The 25521-nt window shown below is 53.6% G+C and overlaps 1 protein-coding gene across 1 annotated transcript in view; it reads left to right on the top strand.

Moving 5' to 3' along the window:
* The first annotated feature begins 685 nt into the window (after positions 1 to 685).
* PLXND1 (plexin D1) overlaps positions 686 to 25521 on the top strand; it is an 86059-nt gene continuing 61223 nt past the window's right edge. Inside the window, exons 1-3 of the mRNA XM_076346745.1 lie at positions 686 to 2032; positions 21811 to 21987; positions 24897 to 25028. Coding sequence (XP_076202860.1) covers positions 686 to 2032; positions 21811 to 21987; positions 24897 to 25028 — 1656 coding nt within the window. The remainder of the gene's footprint in view (positions 2033 to 21810; positions 21988 to 24896; positions 25029 to 25521) is intronic.

Below are 25521 nucleotides of genomic sequence, written 5' to 3'. Positions count from 1 at the left end.
CCCGGCGCGGCTGCTTCCGTGCTGCGGGGGAGGTGGGGGGACACCCGGGGGACCCCCTCCCCTTACGTTCTTGTCGTATTTGTCCACTCCAGGCGCTGCCTGTCCTGGGGTCGGCCAGCCCGACCGCCGCTTCCTCGCGTCCCTGCCCCGAGCCCGGCTGGCGGGGGGCTGCGGGGGAATCTCTATTCCGGCTCGCCGTGCTTGCTCCGCGGCTGGGAAAAGTGCTTCTTCCCCCGCCCACCACCCCCCGGCCCGTTCTGCTCGAAAACGTGAAGGAGACGGCGGAGAGAAGGGCGGAAAGCCCGGAGGAGGCGCGCTGTCGGCAGCGGAGGCGCCGCTCCCGAGCCGGGGGGGGCCGCCGTCCCGCCCGGTGCGCGGCCGGCCGGCGGCGCGGGGGAACGCCGGTAACTTCATCACACTCACATGACGGGCCCGCACCGGGACCCAGTGAGTAACGCCGAGAGGGCGGGGGCGGGGGCGGGCGGAGGGAGGGAGGCGCGGCCGTGAGCGCGCCCCGCCGCCCCCAGCCGCGCAGCGCCGCGCACCCGCCGCGGCCGCCACTTCCCGCGGGCGTCGCTCGGCGGCGGGCGCGCTGCCTCCGCAGGAAGCGGTCCCGCGGCCCGGCCCCTCCTGCCGCTCGGCGGCGGGCTCATGCACTCTGCGGCGCGGCGGCGCGGGCGGCGGGATGGCTCCGGCTCCGGCTCCGGCGGCGGCGGGCGCTGAGCCGCGGCCCCCCGCGCTGCTGCCGCCGCTGCTGCTGCTGCTGCTGCTGCTGCCGCCGCTGCTGCCCGGCCGCGCCGCCGGCCTGGAGGTGCAGCGCAAGTTCCTCTCGCCCACCCCTACCAACAACTTCGCCCTGGACGGCCCCGGCTCCCGCGTCTACCTGGCGGCCGTCAACCGCCTCTTCCAGCTGTCGGGGGGCGAGCTGGCGCTGGAGGCGGAGGCGGCGGTGGGGCCGGTGCTGGACAGCCCGCTCTGCCACGCGCCGCAGCTGCCGCAGGCCTCCTGCGAGCACCCCAGGGTGCTCACCAACAACTACAACAAGATCCTGCAGCCCGACCCCGAGCAGGGCGTCCTCGTCGTCTGCGGCTCCATCTACCAGGGCCTCTGCCAGCTGCGCAGCATGGCCAACATCTCGGCGGTGGCCGTGCGCTTCCCGCCGGGCGGCAGCGACCCGGTCACCGTCTTCCCCAGCATGCTGAACGTGGCGGCCAACCACCCCAACGCCTCCACCGTGGGACTGGTGCTGCGCCGCGGCGGCGGCGGCGGGGCGCGGCTGCTGGTGGCCGCCACCTACACCGGCTTCGGCAGCCCCTTCTTCCCCCGCAACCGCAGCCTGGAGGACCACCGCTTCGAGAACACGCCCGAGATCGCCATCCGCGCCCTCAACGCCCGCGGCGACCTGGCCAAGCTCTTCACCTTCGACATCAACCCCTCCGACGACAACATCTTCAAGATCAAGCAGGGCGCCAAGGCGCGGCACAAGCTCAGCTTCGTCCGCGCCTTCCTGCAGCGCGGCGCCGCGCCGCCCGCCCGCCGCCCCTACGCCTACCTGGCGCTCAACAGCGAGGCCAACGCGGGCGACAAGGAGAGCCCCTCGCACAGCCTGCTTGCCCGCATCTGCCTGGGCGAGGCGGCCGAGGCCACCCTCAACGGCAGCGGCGAGACCAAGAAGCTGACCGAGTCTTACATCCAGCTGGGGCTGCGCTGCGGCGGCGCCGCCGACGCCTTCACCCGCCTCGTCTCCGTCTTCCCGGCGCGGGCGGCCTGGCGCAGCCCCTCGGCCCCCGCCCCGGGCCCGCCGCCCGCCGAGGAGCTGCTCTTCGGCGTCTTCGAGCGGGCCGGGGCCGGCGGCGGCGGCGGAGGGGGGCGGCCGCAGTCCGCCCTCTGCGTCTTCCGCTTCGCCGAGATCGAGGAGACGATCCGGGCTGCCCGCAACTCCTGCTTCGTCAGCCCGGGCGCCGGCATGGTCACCGTGCTGGACAGCGTGGTGCAGGGCACCGGCCCGGCCTGCGAGAAGAGGAACATACAGGTACGGGCGGGCAGCGGGCACCTGCCGGCGCCCGGGCGGGGCGGGTTGGGGAGCGGGGACGGGGCGTCCCGGGACGGGAAGGGCGCGGGGAGCCGGTGGCCGTCGGGCAGCAGCGGCCCCGTCCCGTCGCTGCTGCCGTGCCGCCTCCCCGGGCGGGAGCGCGTCCCGCGGCCGGAGGCTCCCCGCTCTCCCCGCTCTCCCCGCGCCCCGCTCGCCCCGCGCTCCCCCTCCGCTCTCTCGGTGCCCCGCGCCGGTCCTCGCTCGCGCGGGAGCCGTGTCGCACTGGGTCACGCCGTCAAAGCCAGTTGGGTCCCGGCTGCTTCCCCCTGCAGCCAAGCGTGCGGGGGGGTCGTGCCGAACAGAGAACGTGTGTGTGTCTGTGTGCGCGTTGCGGGGGAGACCCCCCCGTCTGTCAGGGGACGCCGTTATTCCCACGCCCCTGTCCCCGGTGAGCCGCGGTGACTCACGGGCGCGCTGTCCCCGCTCCCCGGTGAGTGCCCTTGCGCAGCCGGGAGGGCGGCGAGCATCGCCAGCCCAGCCGATCCCTTCCCACGTCCCCTCCCGCGGCCGCGGCCGGACAGCCCTGCCAGGGGGCACGCACACACAGGCCGCCTTGTTTCGTTGCGTTCAGGGTAAAAGTTTGCTATTGTCACAATTTGTTACCAAGTGGCCGTAAATGTTAACGCCAGATAAAGACGCCTATTTTCCCTTTCACTAAAGATATGCGATGCTTGGGAAAAAAAAGAAAGAAAGAAAAAAGGGCTGCTTTAACACTGCATTTTTCCCTTCCTCTGGGAAGGATGCATAACTCAACTCCATCAAAGATCGTAAAAACATCTGTTTGATTTCAAAGGCAAGATAGAGCGTTTGGGCTTGGGCTTCCCTGTGCAATGCCAGTGGCAAAGAGAGAAAGGTTTCCCATGGTAACCGAAGTGTTTAGTGTGGCGTCTCCATGCTGTGTTAAAATATGTAGTCTTAATGCACTGGTTCATAGACCTACTCTAGCAAAGTTGAATAGTTTTTCCCTGGTGGCAAAGTACAAGCTGCCTGACAGCCAGGAAATCTGGTAGTTGTCCTGGCTTTTGAGTTAATTCCACAAAGACTCAGTGCGTTAAACACTGGGAGCCCAGTCCTGAAGCCTTGGCATGGTCACGGCTCTTAGAGGAGTCACTGGGAGTCAGGAATCCTATTTACAGGATGAGAAAGCACCCGCAGTTCTTGTTGGCTGTGGTTGAAGCTCAGCATCCCTGCCGATCAGCCCCTCAGCCCCTCACAGGATTGAACTGTCTCTACCACGTGGGTCAAGAGGAGGCATTGTGGCTGAGACTTCTGGAGGGTGCTTAGAGAGTTAACAGCCTAGTTGTAACTGGAAGTCAATGTCAGAAAGACACCCGCTTCCCTTGAGCTTCCTCAGTGCCCCAGGACTGTTGGGAAGATGCTGTTTTTTCTAACTTTTGTTCAGTAGGGAAAATAATCATGACTAACACCGGTCTATTAACATTTAAAATACGAAGTGCTATATCCAGGAAGGTATTTAGACAGCTAATTCCCCAGTGACTCGAGGGAGACTCAGCGCAGAAATGAGATTTCACTCCGTCTTTGGGTCTGGCCCGTAATGCTGTTCTGCTGTAAAGCGTGCTCCTGGTAGCAGTCCTTCTCTCTGGGTAGGCGAGGAAGGTGACTAGGAGTACGTGGTCCGTTGATGCCACAAAGGCAGTCTGTGAAGGATGGCAGTGTTCTTGAAGGGGTAAGCAATAAGGGACGTGAGCTTCAGAGGAGCAAGCTAGAAATCACTGAGTCTCTCCAATCCTACAGAAGTCAGTAGAAACCCTCCATGTTTACCGTTGTGGCGAGATCAGGCTGCGAGAAAATTTGTTTACATGGTGACAGTGGTATGGTTGGTGGTTATATAGGGTGGACGGGGAAAACTGGGTTCTAGTCCCGACTGCCACTGCTGCTGTGTCGTTGTCCTTGAACCAGTCATTTAACCCTAGGTGCCTCAGTTTGCTGATTTGCTGCATACTCTTGTATTTATTACTGTTATTCAGAAACCTAACTCACGTGTAGCATAAGATTACATTTGTAAAGCTGCTTTGAGATCCTTTGATGTCAAGTACAGCAGGATACAAATGAAGCATACCATTAATATTTGTTCATGCCTAATATTTCTACACTTCCCATATATTTGAAGTGTATTCCTCTAAAACCGCTGACCAAGCCTGCTGGGAAGCCTTCCTACCAGTCAGAAGGAGAGCCTTTCATTTTTTTTTGCCTTTTACTTAATCATTAGAATTGCCAACAAGTTAACAAGCTGTTTTCATTTTCAAGTCCCAGAGTGGCAGTGTCAAGAGAAGAGTTGTAATACTGTGTTTCTTTGTGCTGCAAAAACCTAACATCAATTTCCACCTTCAAGACAATGAAATGCTGTAATACATTTTGTGTCCCAGCCCTGGGAACGCAGCAGGAAAATGTATTAAAGCAGCAGCTGGTTCGGCAGAGCAGATCAGCATCTAGCTGCCTTCCCATGATGAGCTCCACTTCTCCACCCGTTAGTGGGTTTCCAGGTTTTCTTTTGCCTATGCGTCAGTGATAGGTGCTCCAGTATTATCAAAATCGTGGTTCATCATTAGTTCTTCCTGTGGACTAGGTGGTTGGGTTTTAAGCTCCTTCTGGAAGAAAAAATAAAAATGTAATGATGGCCTGATTCATTCCGAGTGTGCGTTCGGCTGAAGTAGTCAGTTGTTACAAATACGGAGCATGGGCTGTTAGCTGTAATGCAGTGTGAAAGGAAAATCATTGCCCCCTTGTGTGCTCTTCTGTCTAATTGAATGCTCCTCTCCTGCAGCACTCGGCTGTGACTCAGCCAGGGAGCTGCAGCACTCGGCTGCCAGTGATGGGTTTTGTCAGTGGCCCCTTGGTGTGCCGGCCACCCCCGGCTGTCCCTGTGGCACCGCTGCGGCAGCGCTGCCCGATGAGGGGCCAGGCTCATTACCCCTCAGCATCGTGACAAGAGGTCCAACGGGAGGCCGGCACTGAACGGAGGGGCTTCGTCCCCATGCAGGGGAGCGCTCTCGAGCAGTTGCGGTCAGTGTGGTGGCAGCCGCTTGTTCAGCTCCCACTGTGACCACGTGGGACTGGCCACGCAGGAGGCTTTGGAGGGCGGGTGGGGCAAGTGGACCTGGGGACAGCATGTCTCTGCTGGCTAGTGGGGGAGCCCGGGTGGCCGGTTAGCCTGCGTTCCCACTGCTGGGCAAGGGGAGTCACCAGCTTGGCCTGGGAATGGGCCCATCGCTTTGATGGAAGCACTAACTTGCAATTAAGCACATGCTTAATGGCTTTGTGAGACATGGAGAAAACGTGCAGAGGAGGACGGTCTGGGTCAGAAGTGGAGGCTGGTCGGTTGTTCTCAATGAGTGCTGCTGAAAAAGTCACTTACCGAGGAGGTGAATTCTCAGCGGCAGCTTAGGGGAAGGAGGATGTATTAGGGAAGGATTTAGTTTGATTGGGTTCTTATACTGAGAGTGAGTGGGTGAGCGCTAGGATTGCTTTCTCTGAACAGAAATAGCTTTTTATAATGAATTTTGTGTCAAATACCAGGCTGTCTTTGTAACGCATGCAGTTAAATTGAAATACTCGCATGGAGTCACTGCTGCGTTTTGCCCGCTCGAAGCCTGGGTGGAATTTGAACCAGAGCCGCCAGGAGAGAAAAGGAGTATGAGCTCTCTGTAGCAGACTGTCCTTAACGTCATTTGCAGCAATGTGCTGACAGAGCTTATCAAAGTCCGAGGACGCCGAGTGGGTTTACTTCGTATTTGAACTATTCTGCCCCAGCAGGACCATGGCCTAGTAGGTTTGAAGGTCATGCCGGCTGTGTGGCTGGAACGAGGCGCAGCTGCGGTATGCCAGAGCCCTTGTGAAAGCAGACCAGACGAGACCCCATCCCCAGCTTCCCAATGGCCCAAGAGGAGCGGCTGTGTGGGGTGTCCCAGCACCGTCCCCCTCGGCGCCACTGAAAATAAAGTTATGGCCATTCCTGTGGTGCGGGCGGCCATGCTGCATCACCGCCACGTCACAGTGGAGAGAAGCCCCCATGGCATGCTCTTGCCACTGCCCTGTCTCTTGGGCTGGCGTTTGGGGCAGGGGGACAGACCGGGTACCTTTGTGCTGCTCCAACTGGCAGCTGCCTTTTTGGCCAGGGAAATGAGGATGGCTGCTGGTAGTCCCAGCCCCGCTCTCCCGGCCGTGGCTGCAGCAGAAGGGCAAGCGAATGTGGATTTCCAGGCATCTCTACAAATCTTCCCACTCTGGGTGTCCAAACATTGGCTGACGTGGGGGTACGAGTTTAACACAAAATAAAACACACTGTGCGACGAACAAGCACGCTTGAGGAAAAGCTGAGCTGGTAACCCCATCCCACGCTCCCAGCTATGCCGGACTCCTGTTCTCGTCTTCTGAAGTTTTCGCGGTAAGCCCCACGCTCTCCTTCTAAAAACTCCTGGGGAGGTAACTAGGGAAAGCAGACTTGTATTCATTAGATCTAGATTTGCTAGCCAGGGATCTGCATCTCTCATGGGAAATGTTTTGGGGTCTGCAACTCAAAAAAGGCTGAAAATCCAGTTTGTTTCCTGTGCTGAAAAACATAGGCACGGCGGCCTGGGATAATTATGCGTTTCAGCATTAATTCTCAAGTTTATGGCTCTTGTGGCTTTGTGTCAGATCCTGCATGCTCATTGAGCACAGTGTTTTGTGGTGTAATGATGAGATACCCACCAGTGAGCTTTACTATAACGGGTTGTTAAATAAAACGAACTCCTTGGGTAGACTGTATAAACAGTCTCAGCATATATGTAAGCCTAGGCATAGAAATGTGGTTTGAAACCAGTCAGAAAATGTTCCCAAAGAAAAAAAGTCATATACACGTGGGAATATGACAAAGCATCTAGTTACTGTCCAAATACACTGTGGCATCTCCGTGGGATTGGGTTTTATAGGAGCTGAGTTACTTTGAAGTGCTGGTTTATACTAATTTAGAAATTCCAAACATGAAAATGAATGTGCTCTAACCTTACATCTACTCAAATAAATCCGGAGGATTAGCCACAGAAAGGAAACTGGGAATTTACACTTAATTTGTACATTAAAAATGAGGCAGGAGTTCTTGTGGCAGACAATTTTTGCTTTTCGCAGAATGTGTTGTGTTTGGAATTGCTAGCATGCACCTGAAGGTGCAAATGCCCCGTTACTGCAAAGCTGCACCACACTGTTGTATCGCCATAATCCGTTTTGCTTCTGGATGTTGTTTTACAAGCAGTGGGAAGTCGGTGTCCCTCCAAGCTGCCGTCCAAGGGCTGGGCGGTGAGGGGCTGGTCTGCCCACAGCAGGAGGGACCTGGGATGCCCCAGGCAGGACCTGGGATGCCCCAGATGAGAGGTTCAAGCCACAGCCTGAGCTTTGCTGGGCTTTGCAAGGCTTTGGACTTGGACCCAAGTACTGTGTACCTGCTCTGTCTCTCACCTGGTATTAGCGAGTCGTGGCCAACTGTTGGGTATGTTTCCTTGGGAATTTATGTGGAAATACGACCTTCTGCCTGCAGTCAAGGCACACGCAGGCAGCTGGGAGCAGAGAGCAGGAGCCATGTGAATCTCGCCCTTCCTGGGAAGGCAGGCTCAGCTCCGTGGGCTGCCTGCGCCCAGGGGCTTTCCCGCTGCCAAGGGCCACCGCGGCCCCGGCACTTTGTGCTACGCAGGGGAGTCTCTCAGGGAACGGCTTGGTGCCCCCAAGCCGAATGTGGGTGGTGGGAACGCACCTCCCGGGGGCCCTGGGGCTCGCCTCTGCTTTGCATCTCAAGCTCAAACAGATCCCAAATTGCAAAGGGAAATTCGGTCGAAGTGGCAGAAGTTTCTGCGCCTGGAAACCAGAAGTTGTGCTGCTTTAGGTGAGAGAAGAGAAAATGGCTTCTGGCTGTGGCAAAGCGCCCTCCTGCTCCTGGAGCCTTGGGCCTGTGGTGCTGGCTGGTGCTGGCTGGCTGGCCTGGCGAGGCGGGCGCCGGGTCCTTTTGCAGCGGGGGATCAGAGCTGCCCCCTTGGGTTTCTGGAGAGCTGTAACCACAACTGGCTGCACAGACCTTGTTATTCTCGTTAGCTAGAAATTCAGATTAATTTTGATCCATTGAGCTCATCAAATCTCCTGTAACTAAAGAATGGTTTAGGTGGAAAACAGAAAAAGGATCATTTTGGCCAAGTCCAGTGTTGCACGTGGAGGTACATCACGGCCAGGAGGACACTGGAGGACTCTGTGAGGTGCTCATACGATCGTATGGAGGTGGTGATCGTATCTCGGCAGCAGTCCCTTCATTGGGGGTTTTCAACCACTTTTATTTGTGTAGCCCCAGACGTTTTCCAGGACGGGCGTTTGGCTCCCACATGTGAACACAAACCTGCTCCCTGGGAACCCCGATGTGTGCTAGCTTGGCTGCGGGGTCTTGGTGGGTGGAAATGAAGGGATTTGCCATCTCTTTTCTGATTTTTCAAAGTCTATTTTATAGTGATTCAGAGAGAAGATTGGTGGGGCTGAGGGCACCTGGAGAGGTGAATAAGGCACCTAGAGATGTGGACGGGTGCCTGAAGATGCTGTAAGAACACCTCACTACGCCTTGAAAAACCCAGTAGGCATCTATTTAAACTCATAGGCAACTGCACCGTTGTGATATTCTGGTCTGATGACCTCTTCCAGCAAGTTGTTGGAAACATAATAGGTCTGAGCCCCTGACTGTGGTAATTTAATGCAAACATGGGGCAAGCCTGAACCAGCAGCAGTTGGAAACAATCAATTATAACCACCTGAGTGCCACCACAAGCTACCTACAGCAGTGCGGCTGTGCCTCCCGGCTCAGGCTCGTGCGTGGCACGTGCAAGGGGTCGCCCGTTGCAGCCGGGGTCTCCCCAGCTGCAGGGACTGTGTGCACAGGCGTGTGACAGCTCGTTTGCACCGAGGAGGTGATGGATGGGGGTCAGTGTTCTTGACCAGGAAGAAGAAACGGCTCCATGGTCAGGGGCACGTGGTGACGCCTGGAGGCATTGCTGCCTGTGCTGTGCCCCTTGTGCAAGGAGCAACAGGGCTGCGCCTGCGGTGTTGCTGCAGCCCCGTGCACTTGCAGATCCATTTGTTGTTGTGAACCCTTGGTAGTGCACCAGTCTGGGCTGGGGGAGCGTTATTGCCCTCTTTTCATGGGGGAAAGTAGGTGGTAAGAGACAGCCTGATCGATGCCTTGTCGTTGATCAGATGGGTGGCAGTGTCAGGATTTGAACTGAGGTCCCAAGTGCTGGAGTGCTGCTGTGTCACTGTCCCCAGCACACGCACCCAGGGGCACAGCGTGGAGTGGGGGGGTGAGCTGACCACTGCATCTGCAGGAGAGATCTGCTTTGCTTTGCTTTTTTTTTTCTGTTTTGGTTTTGGTTTTTGTTGGGTTGGTTAAATTATTGCAAGTTCTTGTTTTCTTTTCAAGTTGGGATCTAACACCTTGCAGCAAGTGGAGGAGGTGGCAGACTGTCTATGGCAATCTCCCACTTTGAGAGACCAGTAGAATTTATTGACATTTTTGAGCAGAGGGAGCAGTACTAATTTCTAACATCTGGACAGCAGTTCTGCTGGCAGCCACCGCTCCAGCGGAGCGAGGCTGGCGGGGGCGTGGGATGGCTCGCTCCGGAGAAGGCCCATATCAAACAGAGCCTGGATGAGCCCCTGATAGATGTGGTGCGCTGATGAGCAGGGCTGATATCAAAGCCTGTGGTGATTTCGCCTCATTACCCGCTGAGTGTCAGCAGGGCTTGTCCAGTGTGGGGAGCGTACACTGGTTCCTCACACAGATCTGTGCTGGGGGTTGGGACCAGGATGTCCCCAGGGACCGGGAGCACAGGGGCCGCGGCGTCCTGCAGCAGCAGGGATGCAGCAGTGATGGCCTGTGGTCTGAGCAGAGCTGATCTGCTATTGCCAGCCCCAGTGCCTTCCTCTCCAGTTCAGGATGCATTGTTTTTTGGAGGAAGGGACCTGCGGATAAGCACAGCCTTGCAGGCCAGGGGTGGGACAAGAGGCGCATTGGCTTGGGGTGTTTCTCAGGTGGGCAACGGGATAGGGGTTAACTTGGATATTCAGGCTTTTTTCCACACTGGGGGTCTCATTCTGCTGTGCCCTCCTCAGAAGGCAGCATGGCCAGAGTCGCAGTCCCCGGGTTTGCTGCCATGCTCCTGAGGGTGCCACCACACGGGTGAGCGGCGGCCGCAGGAGCTGCGGGACACCGAGGGAGCTTGGGGCTCATGGTGGGGCTGCTCGAGTCCAGGGCACAAACCCCAATTGAAGTCTCAGGCCTCAGCGAAGCTGCAGGCTTGCGTTTGCACCTGCAGCCACCAAATCTGTGCTGGCTGTTGCGCCAGCAGCGCAGGCAGTGGGAGGCAGCTGATGTTGGGCAGCAGCAGTCTGGCCAGATGGGATCAGCTGCTGGAACAAGGCTGCCCATTTTTTGGGCCTGATCCATTGGAGGGTCATTGCTCTGACAAGATTTCTGCAGCTTATGCGTTGCAAGTAGCACTGGAATACAAATCTTTCAATTCTAACCCAGAAACAAAATCGCCTGAAAGTCTGGATTTGCAAACACGTACTTCTATTATTTGAAGGAAATTTGGAACTTGTCTTCCTGTTTCTGTCTCATCTCTGTTTAAAGTATTATGCTGCTTCGTACTGCTCCCTTCTGGAGCAAAAACCCTTCGGCTATTAGATTTTCATCCCACTGTCTGCTGACCGCTGCCAACTTTCAACGGGTTGTGAGCTGCTAGCGGCCAAAAGCCATCTCTGGTGGATCACCTAATTAAAAGGGGCCATTGAAAACCTGGAATGTTTTAGAAAATGGCTGTGTGTGGAGCAATCTTTTTAGGAGGAGTTGGGAAAAGTTTACAGTATAATGATAGCACTCGTTGAAGAAGGGGAGATGTGAAAGATGAGGGTTTTTTTAATGTAATATAAAATAGCAGTTTCCAAAGTTGTTTGACTCGTCAGTCCCTGTCATCCTTCAGTATATCTTGTAGATCAAGATGTTAACTGCAAGTGGTACAGAGGCACCAGTAATGGTGTGCTGTTGCGTGGGGTTCCTCGGGGAGCAGTGGACCACCACCCCGGTCTGGGAACCGGCTCACGCAGGCAGTGGGCTCAGGTCGGGCTTTCAGCAATCAGTGTGGCAGGTCATTAAATGGGAAGGAAATTGTGGCTAAATCTCTGCTTGAGGGGACAGACATCCGCATCTGGAGAGCAACTGATACAGATGTTTTCCTCCTCACTCTTTTTTGTTTGGTTTGAATTGCGCGTGTCCCTGGGTTGAGCCACATGGCAGAAGGCTGGGATGGGTGGAAGTTCCGTGCATCCCTCCTGGGATTCCCCCTGCCAGGGGAGCACTCGGCTGCCGTGCTGGCCACCTCGACGTACTGGGGCTCCCTGAACACAGAAAGGCTACTTGGCCACTGTCAAATAAGCTGCTGAAGAAAGGTTTCAAGCTTTGGGGAGGAGCTGGGGTTGCAATGTTATGTCCCTGGGATCACCTAACCGTAGTGTCATTTTTTGCTGAGATTTGGTACCACAGCAAGCTGCAAAGCACAGCTGATCTTTCTAAACAGCTTTGGAAACATCAGTTTCTACAAATCTTGAAGACAGGTAGAGAAAAATATAAAATGGTAGAGAAAAGGAAAGCCTTCCATACTTTGACCAAATAAGAGAGGTGCTCAGTTGCTGAATCCAGTAGGACCACTGATTTTTAACAAATTTTGAAATTATTCTGCTGATCCTAATTTCCTAATTGGGAGGGCGGGGTGGGGAGGGAGGACCGCCAAAGAAGAAGCTGTAGAGGTGCGATACTGGCAAGTCAACAAGCACAGTGCTTTCAGAGAGATGCCTGGAGAATGTCTTTTGCTTCGTACAGGTGCTGCCTGCAAGAGGAGACTATGTGTGCGAGTCCAAGGGCTGGCCGCAGGTTGGAGGAGCCTGCGCTCACACCTTCATTCTTCGCACTTTCCATAACCATCCATTTAACCTGTTTACTTGGATTTTCTCAGTCCCAAAAATGAGGGCAGAGGTCTCTATCTTGTGTGTTAGGGTGGAGGAAGGGTATGCCTGTGAGCTGGGGAAGCAGCACATCTCCCTTAGACCACGTCTTTATGCCTTGGTCGCTTCCACATTTGGAGTACTCGGTTAATGACCAAAAAGGCTTTTTTTAACCTTTCCATGCCAAACTACCACAGCGGGCTGGGTGCTGGAAGCAAGTGGCGTTGTTTTGTTTCTGGATGCTGGTGCCAAGGTTGCTGAGCAGGCGATGCGCGCGGTGGTACCCACGGAGGACGCCACGGTGGCGTGGGGCAGCACTGCCGTTCAGAGGCAGGTTTTACTGAGGATGCGTAAAAGAAGAGTAGAGTTCTGCTCATTATCTCAGAGCTTAATTGATTTGGCAGAACTAATGAGGAAAATACAGGAAAACATTTACTATAAACTATTGCTAAATGAAGCAGTTTTGAACTGACACATGCAAAAGACCCTTTGTGTTAGGGAAGAAGTTGTTACTTTAATGGATGCTTTTTTCAGCCCAGAATTGCACAGATATGCCTTCAGAGCACTTTGAGCATGTAAAGTGCCAAGTGTTAGTAGTAGCAATAATAAAAAAATAACCCCTGAAGATTGAGGAGCCAAACTCACAGTTCACCCAGGACTCCTCCCTGTGGGAAGGAGTTTGAATAGTTTGAGATTGGTTACTGAAGCCAAAGCTCAATATAAATGAGAAACACAGCTTGAGTGGTGGAAGGGAGGGCTCTCCCAAGGAAAGAGCAGCTAAGAAAATACAGCCTGAATAAATCAGGCGTCTCACTCCAAACAGTTTCGAGGGGGATGCGTTAGTTTGGCTTTCAGAGCAGCGCGAGTGTCCTTGGGACAAGGTGCACTTGGCTGATCCGCTCTGCTCCTTGTCCCTGGGGAGCGGGGCAAAGGAGAAACGCAGAGCGCGTTTCCAACGGGCGTGAATTTAAAGGACATACAAACTCTCGCTGCTTAAATGCATGCTATTTTGACTATGACAACCCCTTTGGAGCCTGTTGTTTGTTAATCCCTCTGCCTGCCCATTCCTGGGGGATTAGATTGTATAATCTGAAGTATTGTATTTAATGCAGGATGAAGGCTAACATAATAAGCTTGACCAGTCTTCCTGGCAGCATGAAGGATGTGCAATTTCAGTTAAAAGACTGCTACTTTTTTGTATTTCTCCGCTTTGAGCAGTTCCCCGTGCAGTCGCACGTGCTGCTTCAGCTCTCTGCAGGGTGAAGTGCTGGGGCTTGCCAGACCCCCGGCTTGTGCGGAGCAAGGAAGGGGGACCTGTGCCAGGGCTGCCTGGGCCAGAGGGAAGGTGTTTTGGGGGAGGTCTGTGCAGAGCAGGTCCTGCCAGTCTCCTGTCAACATTGCCCTCAGCTTTCTTTACCAGTAGAATCATAGAATTATAGAATCATTAAGGTTGGAAAAGACCTCTAAGATCATCGACTCCAACCGTCAACCCAACACCACCATGTCCACTAAACCATGTCCCTAAGCGCTGCATCTACACGTCTTTTAAATACCTCCAGGGATGGGGACTCAACCACTTCCCTGGGCAGCCTGTTCCAATGTTTAACCACTCTTTCAGTAAAGAAATTTTTCCTCACATCCAATCTAAACCTCCCCTGGCACAACTTGAGGCCATTAGTTCAGCCTCAGGGTCAGCACAATGGGGTTGGGGCTTGTGGAGCGATGGATGGCCACAAGTCCGGCCAGTTTCTGCAGGAGGAGGTGGCAGAGGAGACTGAAGGGGTAATCACACTGTCTAGCTGCAGGCATCCAGCTTCAGTGCCACTGCTGGAGCTGAGGCTGGAATGACTCAGAGCTCTTACATCCTCCCTAACACCCCAAGGAAGGCTCCGGTTATAGAAACCTCCTGCCCTTTCCTCTTGCACCTGAAGTGACACAGTGGAAGATGGATGGCTGCAGGAAGCCTGTGTTTGTTCAAGCCGTTGTTGGGCTTTGGCCTCACCATCACAGACCGACTGGCTTCGCCTACAGCCTGGCTATTCCCTAGTCCTGTTCCAGTCTTTCAACTGCGTCTTCCTTCCGAGATGGGTTCTTGCAGGCAGCAGCCAAGCAGGCATACGTGAGGTCTGCCCAGGGCTGCCGCTGCTGAACAGCAGCCAGAGCTTGGGTTTTGCCCTCGGAGATGAGATGTGGTGCTGAGAGCATCTTCCGGCATTTCAAACCACCTCACCTCTGGTGGTTTGAGGTCTGCGGCTGCAGCAGAGGTGAACGTGGCTGCTGCCGCTTAGATGCAGCAGTTTGGCCTGACCCAGGCTTGGCCTTGGACTGGCTGGAAATCTGTATCTTTGCAGACTCACTGAAAACAGTTTCTCCTTTGCTTTCAGGGGGCTGGTGGGCTCAGTCAGTTGGGTCAGCTCTGGCCCTGAGCCCGGCTTCAGGCATGCGAGCCCATCACCTTGTAATGGGCGAGCACCTCGACCGTTGCCAAAAACTCAGAAATTGGTGAAGGGCAGGACAAGTGGCACGGGCACCCAGGGCTGCTGGGCATCTCGTGCCTCTGATTGTGCAGATTCCTGAGTAATTCTTGTGCAGCGTGGAACAGGTCTAAGGCGATGAAAAGTCCCAGGAGAACCACTTGTCTGCAGAGTGCTTGCTGTGCCCTGCCTTTCCCAACAGCCATTCCCAACCCACATCGGTCCTGTGCTTGCTGGGCTTCACTCCTGGTTTGCTCTGCTCACTTCATGTGAGGGACACAAGCCTGAATTCCTCACTCGCTTTAATCAGGTGAATGTCCCATGTGAAGCTGCCAAGAGTGAATGTCAGGAGCTGGCAGGAAAGAAAAGGGCTGGAGTCGAGAGTAGGGAGAGGGAAGAATGAGTTTTCTAAGATGGGGGGGGAAGCTTTCCTGTAAAATAAAAATGAAGATAAGAGGCTGAAAAACTGCCAGGCATCAGGAGCTCTGCAGAAGCCAAAGGAACACTTTTCGGCATGGGGGTGACATTTGTCAGTGGTGGAGGGAGGAGCGGGTGCACTGACATGGTCATTTTTCTCTCCGCGCGGCCGATGCGGCTCTGCTGCTGGTGCTGCTGACTGTGGTGCGGTGGATGCGCGTTTGGCCAGGGAGCAGTGATTCAGGGGGGTTTGACAGAGGGAATCTGCTGCTAGTTTTTCATTAGCAATTACTCCTCTTCAGCAAGATACTAACTTTCCCAATCCAGGGATGGAGGCGATAGTCATCCCATGTGGGGGTGAGGCACACGGGGCTGCATGTGGATCATTGTGGTTTCCCAGGGCATGAACCAACACGGAAGTTTGCAGGAGAGGGCTGCTGCCGAGCAGCAATCACGCACGCTCAGGAGAGCATCTGAGTAGGTCCTGTGGATGCTGACGGGCCTCCTGGCATCGGTCAGGTGGTGCTGATTTACCCCCTGGGACTCTGACCCCCGCCGTGTCCAGATGCTGTTGGGCTGGAAAAGCCACTGGCGTGGTGGAGCCACGGCTGTAGCTCTCCGCAGGTGGGACATGGTCCGCGTTGCCACTGAGAGCGGACAGATGGGTGTTTGGACAGCCCGTTACTGGTGTCACGCTGGTGGCTCGCAGAGCACCGTGGGCCAGGCCTGGCACTGTGCAAACATGCAAAACACAGCAAAACCACTGCTTCTTCGCTCAAGAAACTTGTGGTCTAAGTAACCAGTGAAACCAGGGTGCAAATCTTATTTTAAGCCTTTTTTAAGGATGTCTGCTGTGCTGGGGGTGTGCTGATTGCTTAGTGTGGATGATTCTCGAGAAAAATTCAGCAAGATTCATTTTATCAGAGGTTCTCAGCCCGAGTGCCTCGACTGGCCAAGCGTGCACGTTGATTTGCCTCCCATTGCCTAAAAAATATGGGAATTTAGAGGAGCTCCGTGATAATGCCTGCCCTTGCGGCAGCACTACAATTAGAGACCGCTTACGTCTCAAGTGCCTTAACAGTAGAGTCCTCTTCTGAGGATGACATTTTCCTCCAAGCATCCCAAAAAGCCTGTTTTTGACAGCTCTGGTTGCGCGACACTCCAGCAGATAAACGCCTGATTGTGTGTACAAACTGCTGGCAGCACGGGGAGGGGGGAGTGGGGTGGGGGGGACTCCGGGATGAATGGGCTCTGCCTGGGAGGGGTTTCGTGGCCAGTCTGAGCTCTGCCCGACACAGAGTGGGGCTTGTACTTTCTGTTTTCGTAATGCAGTCAGGCCGGTTTGCCACCATCTCTTGCTCTGCCCATTTTCCTATGGTGTCTGTGCAGTATTTCCATGTTGTTTTTTAGCCTCTCTGTACTGTTCAGCTTTGAGTCCATGTCCTGCTATTGTCTTCAAACAGTGTCCGAATTATTTTGAATATTCTCTCTGCAATCAGAGATTTCCCTGAGTCATACCTAAATGTTAATAAAAGCCTAATGGTTTATGTTAAGGAAGGCAAGAGATAAGACTAGAGCCCTTTTATCACAGACTTTAATGGCCTGAAAATGTCAGTTGTGTGGGAGCAACTGCCAAATTTTGAGCCTATGAAGATGATGGCTAAGTCCCACAAATCAACAAGTTTGGAGCGGATTATTGGATGCTGGCTGTGTCATTTTCCCAGGACTCCAGGCATGCTAGAAGCCAACACTTTAATCCGCTCTGATACGATGCATGAAAGGGGCCAGACTCCCTTTCCACTTACGGGTGCTCTGCGAAGCTTTCAGACCCACTGTAGTAGAGTCAGAAAAGCCTTGCTGAAAGCAAAAGCTGCAGGGCTTTTTTCTGAACTGCAGCCTGCTTTTGATTCAGAAATAAACTCCATCTTTGCTTAAGAACTATTTTTAAGGTCACAAACACAGGATGCAGAAATCAGTACGTTTCATGTTTTTCCTGAGTGCTGCCTCACCACTCCTCTTCCTCCTTCTGTTTCCAGCAGACTTCCTTCCCGAAGGGACATCCTGCGCGCCTGCCTCTGGGGCGCAGCGCCCAGGGCTGGGGGGCTGTAATGGAAATACTGGGAAATTGCTTTTTCTGCTCCTTTTAGGCCTGTGATAAAAAACTGAACTCGCACCATGAAAATAGCTGAACTCTTGAGCTCTGATGTGGCTGGAAATCTTTTATCTCTGTCCCGCTTTGGTTTTGCGATCACACTCGGGGGTTAATCTGACTAACCCTCCTTTTGGATGTGGCTCCTTGGTTTGAATTAATTTGCATCACTTGTGAAATTTTGCAAAAATACCAAGTACACCCTCCTTGCAAGTGCGTGGGCAGCAACGCTGCTCGGCCGGTGCCGGTTGTGGGTTGTCTCCAGCTTGCACCCAAGGTGGCTCTTTGTTGGGGTCAAAGTGGCAGAGTCAAATGTTTTGGGTGCAGAAGGATCCGAATCTAGACCCACCCTGTATTTCCATGAGTTACTGAGTATCCAGGATGTCTAGCAAAAAAATAGTGGCAATACAGTAAATGCCCACAGGGTTGTTTTAAGATGCAGATGATAGAAAGAGATTGGTTTTGGAAGAAAACTTAACGTTTATGCTTTCTCCACTTCAGGGTAGGGCAGTTTGATTTAAGATGGAGCAAGATTTAACCCATTTTCCGCATGGAGAAAGCCTTTTAGCACAACCTTGAAGTGCAGTTTCCCAAGCTGCCGTGATTGCCTGGTGCCTGCAGAAGGATGTGACTTAGCCGTATCCTGTTTACCATAACGTGGCAGAGTTAAGATGTCCCCTTGGTGCTGTGGTTTACAGACAGCAGCACAGTGTGTCACCCCACCCTGAGACCCGAGAGAGGGAAACACCATATGTTTCCTCCTGCCCATCCGTCGGAAGAGCTGATGTCGTTTAAAGAAAGGTGTTTCAGAGGAAGGATGTATGTGGCCAAAATAAAGCTTGGTCTGTGTTAGAATAGTTCCATCCTGTTTACTGTGGAAAACACTTTGCAGTGATATTAGGTCTGAAATGCGTGATTTATACACAGGCAGGCGCAGCAGATAAGGAGCTTCCCGTGATTTTGGCCACCTGTGAGAAGAAAGGGCTGCGTCCCTCGGGCTGGGAAGTGGTGAAGCTGCCGGCAGACAAACGCCAGTACCAGCTCCCTGGGCAGCTGCTGCGGAGACGAGGTGCTGAGCATCCCTTGGGCTCCCAGGCAGCCTGAGGTGCCTCTGTGCCTCAGTTTCCCAGCTGGAAGGAGCCTTGTGAGCTTTAGGTGGTTAATATTGGTAAAGAGTAATGAAGAAGGGCTAGAGATAATCATCCCCAAGACAAATAAACCCAAGTGCATTTCTAAAGGTCTGGCTGTGAATGGAAGGGACCATTAAATCAGAAACACGAATGGCTTGCTGTATCCTCTGTATGGTATAAAAAAGTTGTGTTGCCCAGTTACAGGGGGAAACATACACACGTAAGAATTTGGGCTGCGATTTTATTTTTTAATAGAACAAAATACCATAAAACTACAAAATGCATTTAGCAAAGTCACTTGCATCCACAACACTTGATCCTTTCGTCTCAGTCTCATGCGACCCGAGCTGCAGCTCCGAACATGTTGCCTCCTGGTTGGCACTCTATTTAGCAGGGGAAGTTTTTCAAATCAGTCTTTGTTGCTTCACATCTGACGCGACTGGCAGCAGCAGCGGATGCAGGGTCTGGTGTCTGCTGGCGCGCAGGGGACCGAGGTCAGGATGGTTTTGTGGAGAGGACCCAGTCTGCCGTTTGCAGCAGCATGCTTGCACTGGTCCAGCAGCAGGGAAATGAGCCCTGGACACGTCTGCGGCAGCATGCTCCCTCCAGGCAGGGGGGGATGAGCCGTTTTGCAGAACAGGTGAATTGTCTGCTCTGTGTGCCATTGCACAGAGGATACTGCGGGTTTGTGATGGCACCAGGTACTGGGGAAGCCAGTGCTGTTTGCCGACCAGCTGCTACAAAAGACGGAGAGCTGGCTGGCACCTACAGTTGACACCCAACCCGGTGGGGTTTGCTGCTGTCTTCTCCCATGCGAAGAGGAGGAGGGGGCAGTGCCACGGCCTGCCGACTGCCCCCCCATGGACAGGCCCCGGCCCCAGCCCCTGCAGAGAGGTCACCAGCCCTGCCGTGGTCTGGCAGGGGGGACACCATCCCTCGCTCCCGGAGACACAGCCCAGTTGCTTCGTATATGTTTTGAGTTTTAGCAAGTTTCTTCCCCATTTTTTTCCAGGGATGTGTTGCTGTAATGTGGCACCAACCCAAGACGTGTGGTCACGGCTGGGAGAGGAGACAGGCACAAGGCAGGAGGTGCACCCCAAACCGGGGTCCGGGCACAAGGCTGGAGTGGAGGGGTGGTCCTGCTTGGTTCTCACACACTCGCCGCAAAGCGTGAAGATTTGCCTAATCTCTTAAACGGCCTGAAGAGAGGGGAGAGCTGAAGATTTAGTCTGGTTCCATTAATGAAATAATAACGATAGTAAGGGAATTAAAATACAGGCCCTGGTGCACTCAGCCCAGGGAGGAAGGAATATGCTAAACAGGCTGGTTGTTGACTTCTCCTGCCTGGTGGAAGCATGTGGTCCAGTTTCTTAACAGATACAGCCTCAAATCCCTGCATTTGTTCTGCTTAAATTAGCGCTCCTGACGATTATTTTGGAAGGGGTATCCACATTATGGTGGAGTTCAGTAAAGTGTAAAATGTGCTTAGTTTTAGGGGTGTGGGTTGCAGTCCGCCAGCGGTCTCTTGTCTAGAGTTTTGTATAAGCACTTGCCACAATCAGGGCCTTAATTTGGTGTGCTTTCAGGCAGCCTGCAAATACCCGCAGTTGTCAGCACGTCAGCCCTGCAGCTGCATGCCGGCACCCAGGAAGGGTGACAGCGCAATTGCAGCTTCTCTTAAGATGAGCCTGAAATGACACTGTAGATGATGTGGTAATGGCCCTTGAAACATGCCCATCATTTGAACGGCTTCGGCTGCACCATAGCACTTCATAAAAGCTGCTGTAGGAGTGACAGCAGGTGAATTGTTGGCAGCGAGGCTGTTGTGATATTCAGACGTTGTTGAATCCATCCACGTTGTCTGAGCAGAAATTATAAGGAGAGTCTCAGAGGATTCAGGGTGAGAGTGGTCATAAATCTTGGGTGCATCTTGGCAGGGTAGGAGGAACATGAAGCATCAGTCCCATTTTCAAATGCTGCTGTCATGCAGCAACTGTGCTAATTAATTTAGCACAGGATAGTAAAGCTGTTGTCTTGCTTTGGGCCCAATGAGCCAAATGCCTGCTCACAGACAAGGCTCACAGGTGAGGAGTCCTTAACAATTGTCCTCTGCCTTTGCCCCTTGGCACCTGGTAGAGAATTGACATGGGAGCCTTGATTCCAGCCTCGTGCCCCAGTGGCCAGCCCTCATGCGGGGCAGCTCGTCCACCGGGGCCAGCCCCAGCAGTGCTGCTCACCGCCGCGGAGCCAGGTGCCTGCTCGAGCTGCAGCGCCTGCAGTCTTGCTGTCCTGAATTTAACTTTTCTGTAACAAAGGCAGTTCCTGCTCCCCCAGAGCTTTGAGGAACAGCTTGAATGCAGAAGCCAGAGGCAAATAATGAACATCCTGTGGTATTGGGCACAGGGCACAGCTGTACTTGTTCCCCGGGGCACAGTGAGTGGCTGTGGGTTGAGGCTGGATGGGGTCAGTGGCTCCATCATTTCTGGGCAGACTTTTGCAGCCGCTGCTCTTCCCTCCGTGTCCCACAGTGTGGTGCCTCCTCCCACTCAGCAGCTCCTCCATCCCGTCCCGTCCCAGTGGAAGACTAGTGGAAATTTTGCTGTTGACTGCAGTAGCAGCAAGATCAGAGCCAGGATTTATAGTCCTGAGAGTCTTCAGCAAGCTTTTTTTCCCCCGCTCCCTTGGCCCTGTTCTCACTCACTTCCTCATTTACTTGCAGGGAAATAATATTTTGAGTTCTTTTATTGGAGAAACTTTTTGCTTCAACTTTTGTTTGAGAGAGAAGGAGCCAGAGGTGGCTGCTGGGCTTGCAGCCACCCCTGCTGAGCGTGGCTCCGTGCACTCCCGAGTGCTGATCCCGAGCACTGACAAGCGGGAAGGGGGACCCATCGCAGCGCTGGGGCCACGCACGGGGCGAGCCCTCTGTGGGCAGAGCAGCTGCCTCTGTGAGGGCAGGCGGCCGCTGGGGATGGCTTATCTCCGGCGGGCTGAGAAACCTCACAGCAGCACCCACTGGCGAGGGGCTTCCAGCACTGTGCCGGAGAAGAGACCTCTGACTGCTTCGGTGGGAGAGGGGGGCAAGGAGCCCCCTTGTCCGCTTTTACTGTTGCACCCGACTTTTGTGCTGAGATGAGGGTGCTGCTACAGTAAATGGGCCTTTGGCTGGAGGATGCCCTCCTGGGGTGCCCTGCACCTGGATGGCTCCAGCAGCAGTCCTGGTGCTGCCCTGATCCTGCTCGTAGCATGGGCAAGGGCAGAGCGCCTCTGGCAGCTCACCTCCAGCGAAGCCTGGTTTGGATTTGGTTCTGAGGGTAGATCTGGCAAGCAGAAAGGCAGCTCTATTACAGCTCTTTGCTCCCGTATTAACCAGTTACATTTTCCTATTCCATGACTTGGTAGTGAGGAGCTTCCCCTGGGTGCAGCAGGGCCGTCAGCAGTTTGTCCACACTGAGCCTGAGGCGGTGATGGCGGGGGGGGACCTGCTGGTGTTTGCTGCAGCCCATTGATGTGCGTGTCTCTCCGCAGCTGCAGCCGGAGCAGCTGGACTGTGGAGCAGCGCACCTTCAGCACCCGCTGGCCATCGTGAACCCCGTCACAGCGACCCCCGTGTTCACCTACAGCGGCCTGACCGCGGTGGCGGTGGCCAGCGTCAATAACTACACCGTTGTGTTCCTGGGCACTGCCAGCGGAGGACTCCTGAAGGCAAGTGGAGCTCAGCAGCACCAGCACGGGGGAGGCAGGGCTGGAGGGACAGAGAAGGTGGCGGGGCTTCCTCTTCCAGCACCTCTGGTTTGCACAGAGGACAATGTCTGTTGTCGAGTTTGTCTGAGCACCTGCTTTTGCTTGGCAATGAAGAAGTAATTGGATGCTGTTGTAATCTGTACAGTAATATATGCTGCCTGGTGACTGGTGGCCATTAATTACTGTTCAACGCTGCCATGTGAGCAGGATGTTCTTGATGAACCCTATGCTGGAAATATTATTGTGCAGCATTTAATTATTAACAGCTCTTCTAATAAATTCTCCCTCCGAGCTGATGGCTTTTGAAGGCTCCATGTAGACAGGGGAATCACTGAGAGATGCTTCATCACAGCTGAGTCCAAAGCAGGTGTGAACCCACGCATCTGATGGAGTATCTGTTTCAAATAATGTGCCAAAGGCAATGTAGGGCAATGCAATACCCTGGCTCCAGAGCCAAGATACAAGGCCAAGGTTTCAGTAACTTTAGCGCTTGACGTTTGCCAAAGAAAGTTTTGATTCCAGCCAGCCACAACAGTTTGGTGTACTCTCAGCATCGAAAGTCCACAGAGGAGAGGGGAAAAAAGCCCTGGAGCAGAGACACGGCTGATACCTGCTTTGTCTCAGCCTGGGGTGAGTGGTGCATAATGTGGAATTTTGCATCAAACTACTTGGAGAGAAGAAAACTGATCCAATCTCTTCCCTTGCGTCCAAGTGCTCCTGGCAGAAATGTGGGAACAATCACAAAGAAACTCACTGCTTTGATTTTTGCCCACAGGGTCAGGTAATTCACGAGGGTGGGAGGAAGCTGGCACCCCAGCCAGGTACAGCGGGCTGGAGAGGCACATGCCACACGCAGCGCAGACCCTGTTCACACAGTATTAACAGCTCTGCTTCCATTATCTCGGAGAAAGCAGCCTTATCTGCTGAGCCTCCATTAGGGAGAGGCTCCTGGCTACCCTTTGCTGGGATAATTTGCTCAGATAGCTCTAATCTAATTCCACAACACAGCTGCATAACCAGAAGCCCTTTTACCTTCGGGGCTCCTTGTTATTTGGCATGGGATACAAGATACTTTGCGTGAGTTATCATTCAGATTTGCTGCCTGAGAAAAGACAGCAAAGAGGCAGAAATAGTGCTCGACCAGCTCCTGCCAGCAGCAATTATGGCTGCCAGGGGTATGTACGAGGAATTAATCAGATAGTCTGCAGACGGGCATTTCGTGAGAGCCATTATCAGTGCCATGTCCAGCAGTTATTAAAGGAAAAACAGCCCTTGGGAAGCGGTGGCCAGGGCAAGGTGTGCCAGGGTGCAATGCCCTCGAAGGAGATGGGAGCTGGGAAGGGTCTGTTCTGGCCAGTCCCCAGGTCTGGAAAGCTGTAGATGAGGAGCTGTGGTGGGGTTACCCAGAACTTCAGACCACTCTACTCTTGCCAGTGCCAGTGCAGCACGTGTCCCCCAGCACACCCCAGCCCTGCTCCGGTGAGAGAACTGATGGTCTCTGCCCCTCTGCACCGCTGCGGTGGCTCTCCCCCAGGGGCCCGCAGTTCACGGGGATCCAGGGAAAGTGCCTGTGCAGTGGAAGCGTAGGGTAAATGAGCCCAGGAGGCAGAGGGACTTAGGGACAGGCGCCTAGAAACAGCCAAGCGTAGAGCAGATCTTAGCAAGAAGGGAGAGAGGATGGTCGCAAGGCTAAAGTGGAAGGCATCGGGACTCGGTTCATGGACGTCTTGGGTGATCCCAGGCAAATCATTTAGCTTCTGGATAGCCAGCTTTTAAAATGGGGAGATGATAGTTCCCTTCTTTTTCTGCATAGTATTTTGCAGTGCTTGCATACGGCTCTTAGCAGAGGGAAGCCCTCTGCTTTGAGCTTGTGCTATCTTACTAGGACATGTTGGTGCTGCTCTAGTGTAAGAATTAATTAATCCTATGTTAATTAATTAATCCAGACTTTAGAGAGCAGAGGCACACTTGGTCCTTACAATCATTGCCTTCCCTTGCTAGTAAGGAGGTAGGAATAGTCCTCGCTCCCTTTCTGTTTTAAGCTGAAAAGTGACTGTCACATGAAATTGTGTAGCCCTATTGTTACTTCCTCTCAGCAATGCCACATTTAATTTGCTGAGTTTTCAAGTCAAATGCCAAGACATTCTGGGATCTGAAAGGCAGGCTGATGCTTTGCAGCCTCTTCCATCACTGCCAGCGCTTCAGCTGGTGATTCATGAAGCAAGGTAGGATTTGTCTCTCTTGTGGCAGCTGCCATCATCTTTTGGAGTTAGCAGGGATAACAGCTTCTTTTGGCCAGGAATGACAACACTTATTTTTCAAATATGCAGGGAACAGGGGATGCCATGTTGGACAGCCCTGTTGCTGATTTTCACTGTTTTTCATTAAGCTTTGGAAATGCAGTGTTCTTTGTAACAGAAGTGCACATACGTATGTAATGAGGGCTGAAGGCTGGTGCCACTTACATTAGGGTTAAGCAAGAGTAACACTGCTGTGGCCGGCTGGAAACAGCCGTGCAGTCGAGCCGTGCAGTGGGTAGAGCCTTAGACTAGAAGTTTTGCGGGCAGCCTCTCAGACAGAAGACTTTGAACAGAGGGACCAAGGGCTGTGAGGGTTGTTCATCACTGGGCACTGCTCCTGGCCATGGCCTGAGCTTTCTGGACCACTTAGTGCCTTCCCTGTAGCACAGAGCTGGCTTTTCAGTAAAGCTCTGTGTGTGCAGCTTGCGAAGCGTGTAGGGATTTACAGCGGTTGAAAATGTGGAACACCATTCCATATCACTTTGATTCTTGTTTATAACCAAGGAAAAATAATCTTCTCCCCATAGTGTTTGAAGAATGGTCTCAATGAGTGGCTTCTTCTCACTACAGATTAATCTGGACAGTACCATGAAGGTTATTAGCAGGAGATCCATTTCGGTGGCTTACGGAGAGCCTGTCCACCCCATCATGCAGTTCGACCCTTCTGATTCCACGTACCTCTATCTGATGACCTCCTATCAGGTGAGACCTTTAGTCTTCAGCAAAATAGTCCTTTGAGCATCATGCATTTGATTTAGCGTTCAGCACTAAGCTGGGAGCAGGAAGGGACAATAAAATTTGCTTTAACATTAATGGGCAGAGCCAAGAAGTTCAGGGCTTTGGCTGGGGTGTCAAAGGACTTTCCAGGGGGAATACCCGTGCCTGTCCATTCTCCTGCACAGGGTGGGGGTCACACTGAGCAGACCGGCTTGTCAGGCTTTCTCGTCTTTGCAGTGGCAAGGTAAAAAGAAGAGTGAAAGATATCAAAACAGATCCCACTTATGGGAGTGCAGAAATAAGCAGAGGTTGTTCCTGTATAGAAACCCAAAAATTACGGTACACAGTCTTTAAGGAGGCTTTTAGGAGATCCTACAGACAAAAAGTCTGCCTGTCAGAAATGATCCTTGGGGGAGTTTTCTGCTCAGCCTAGCTGGCAGGAGGGCTGGATGGGAGGAGGGCTCTCTGTGGAGACCGG

This window comes from Aptenodytes patagonicus, chromosome 8, assembly GCF_965638725.1.
Source record: "Aptenodytes patagonicus chromosome 8, bAptPat1.pri.cur, whole genome shotgun sequence".
Classification (NCBI taxonomy): Eukaryota; Metazoa; Chordata; class Aves; order Sphenisciformes; family Spheniscidae; genus Aptenodytes; species Aptenodytes patagonicus.
This window is presented reverse-complemented; position numbering and strand designations above follow the sequence as displayed.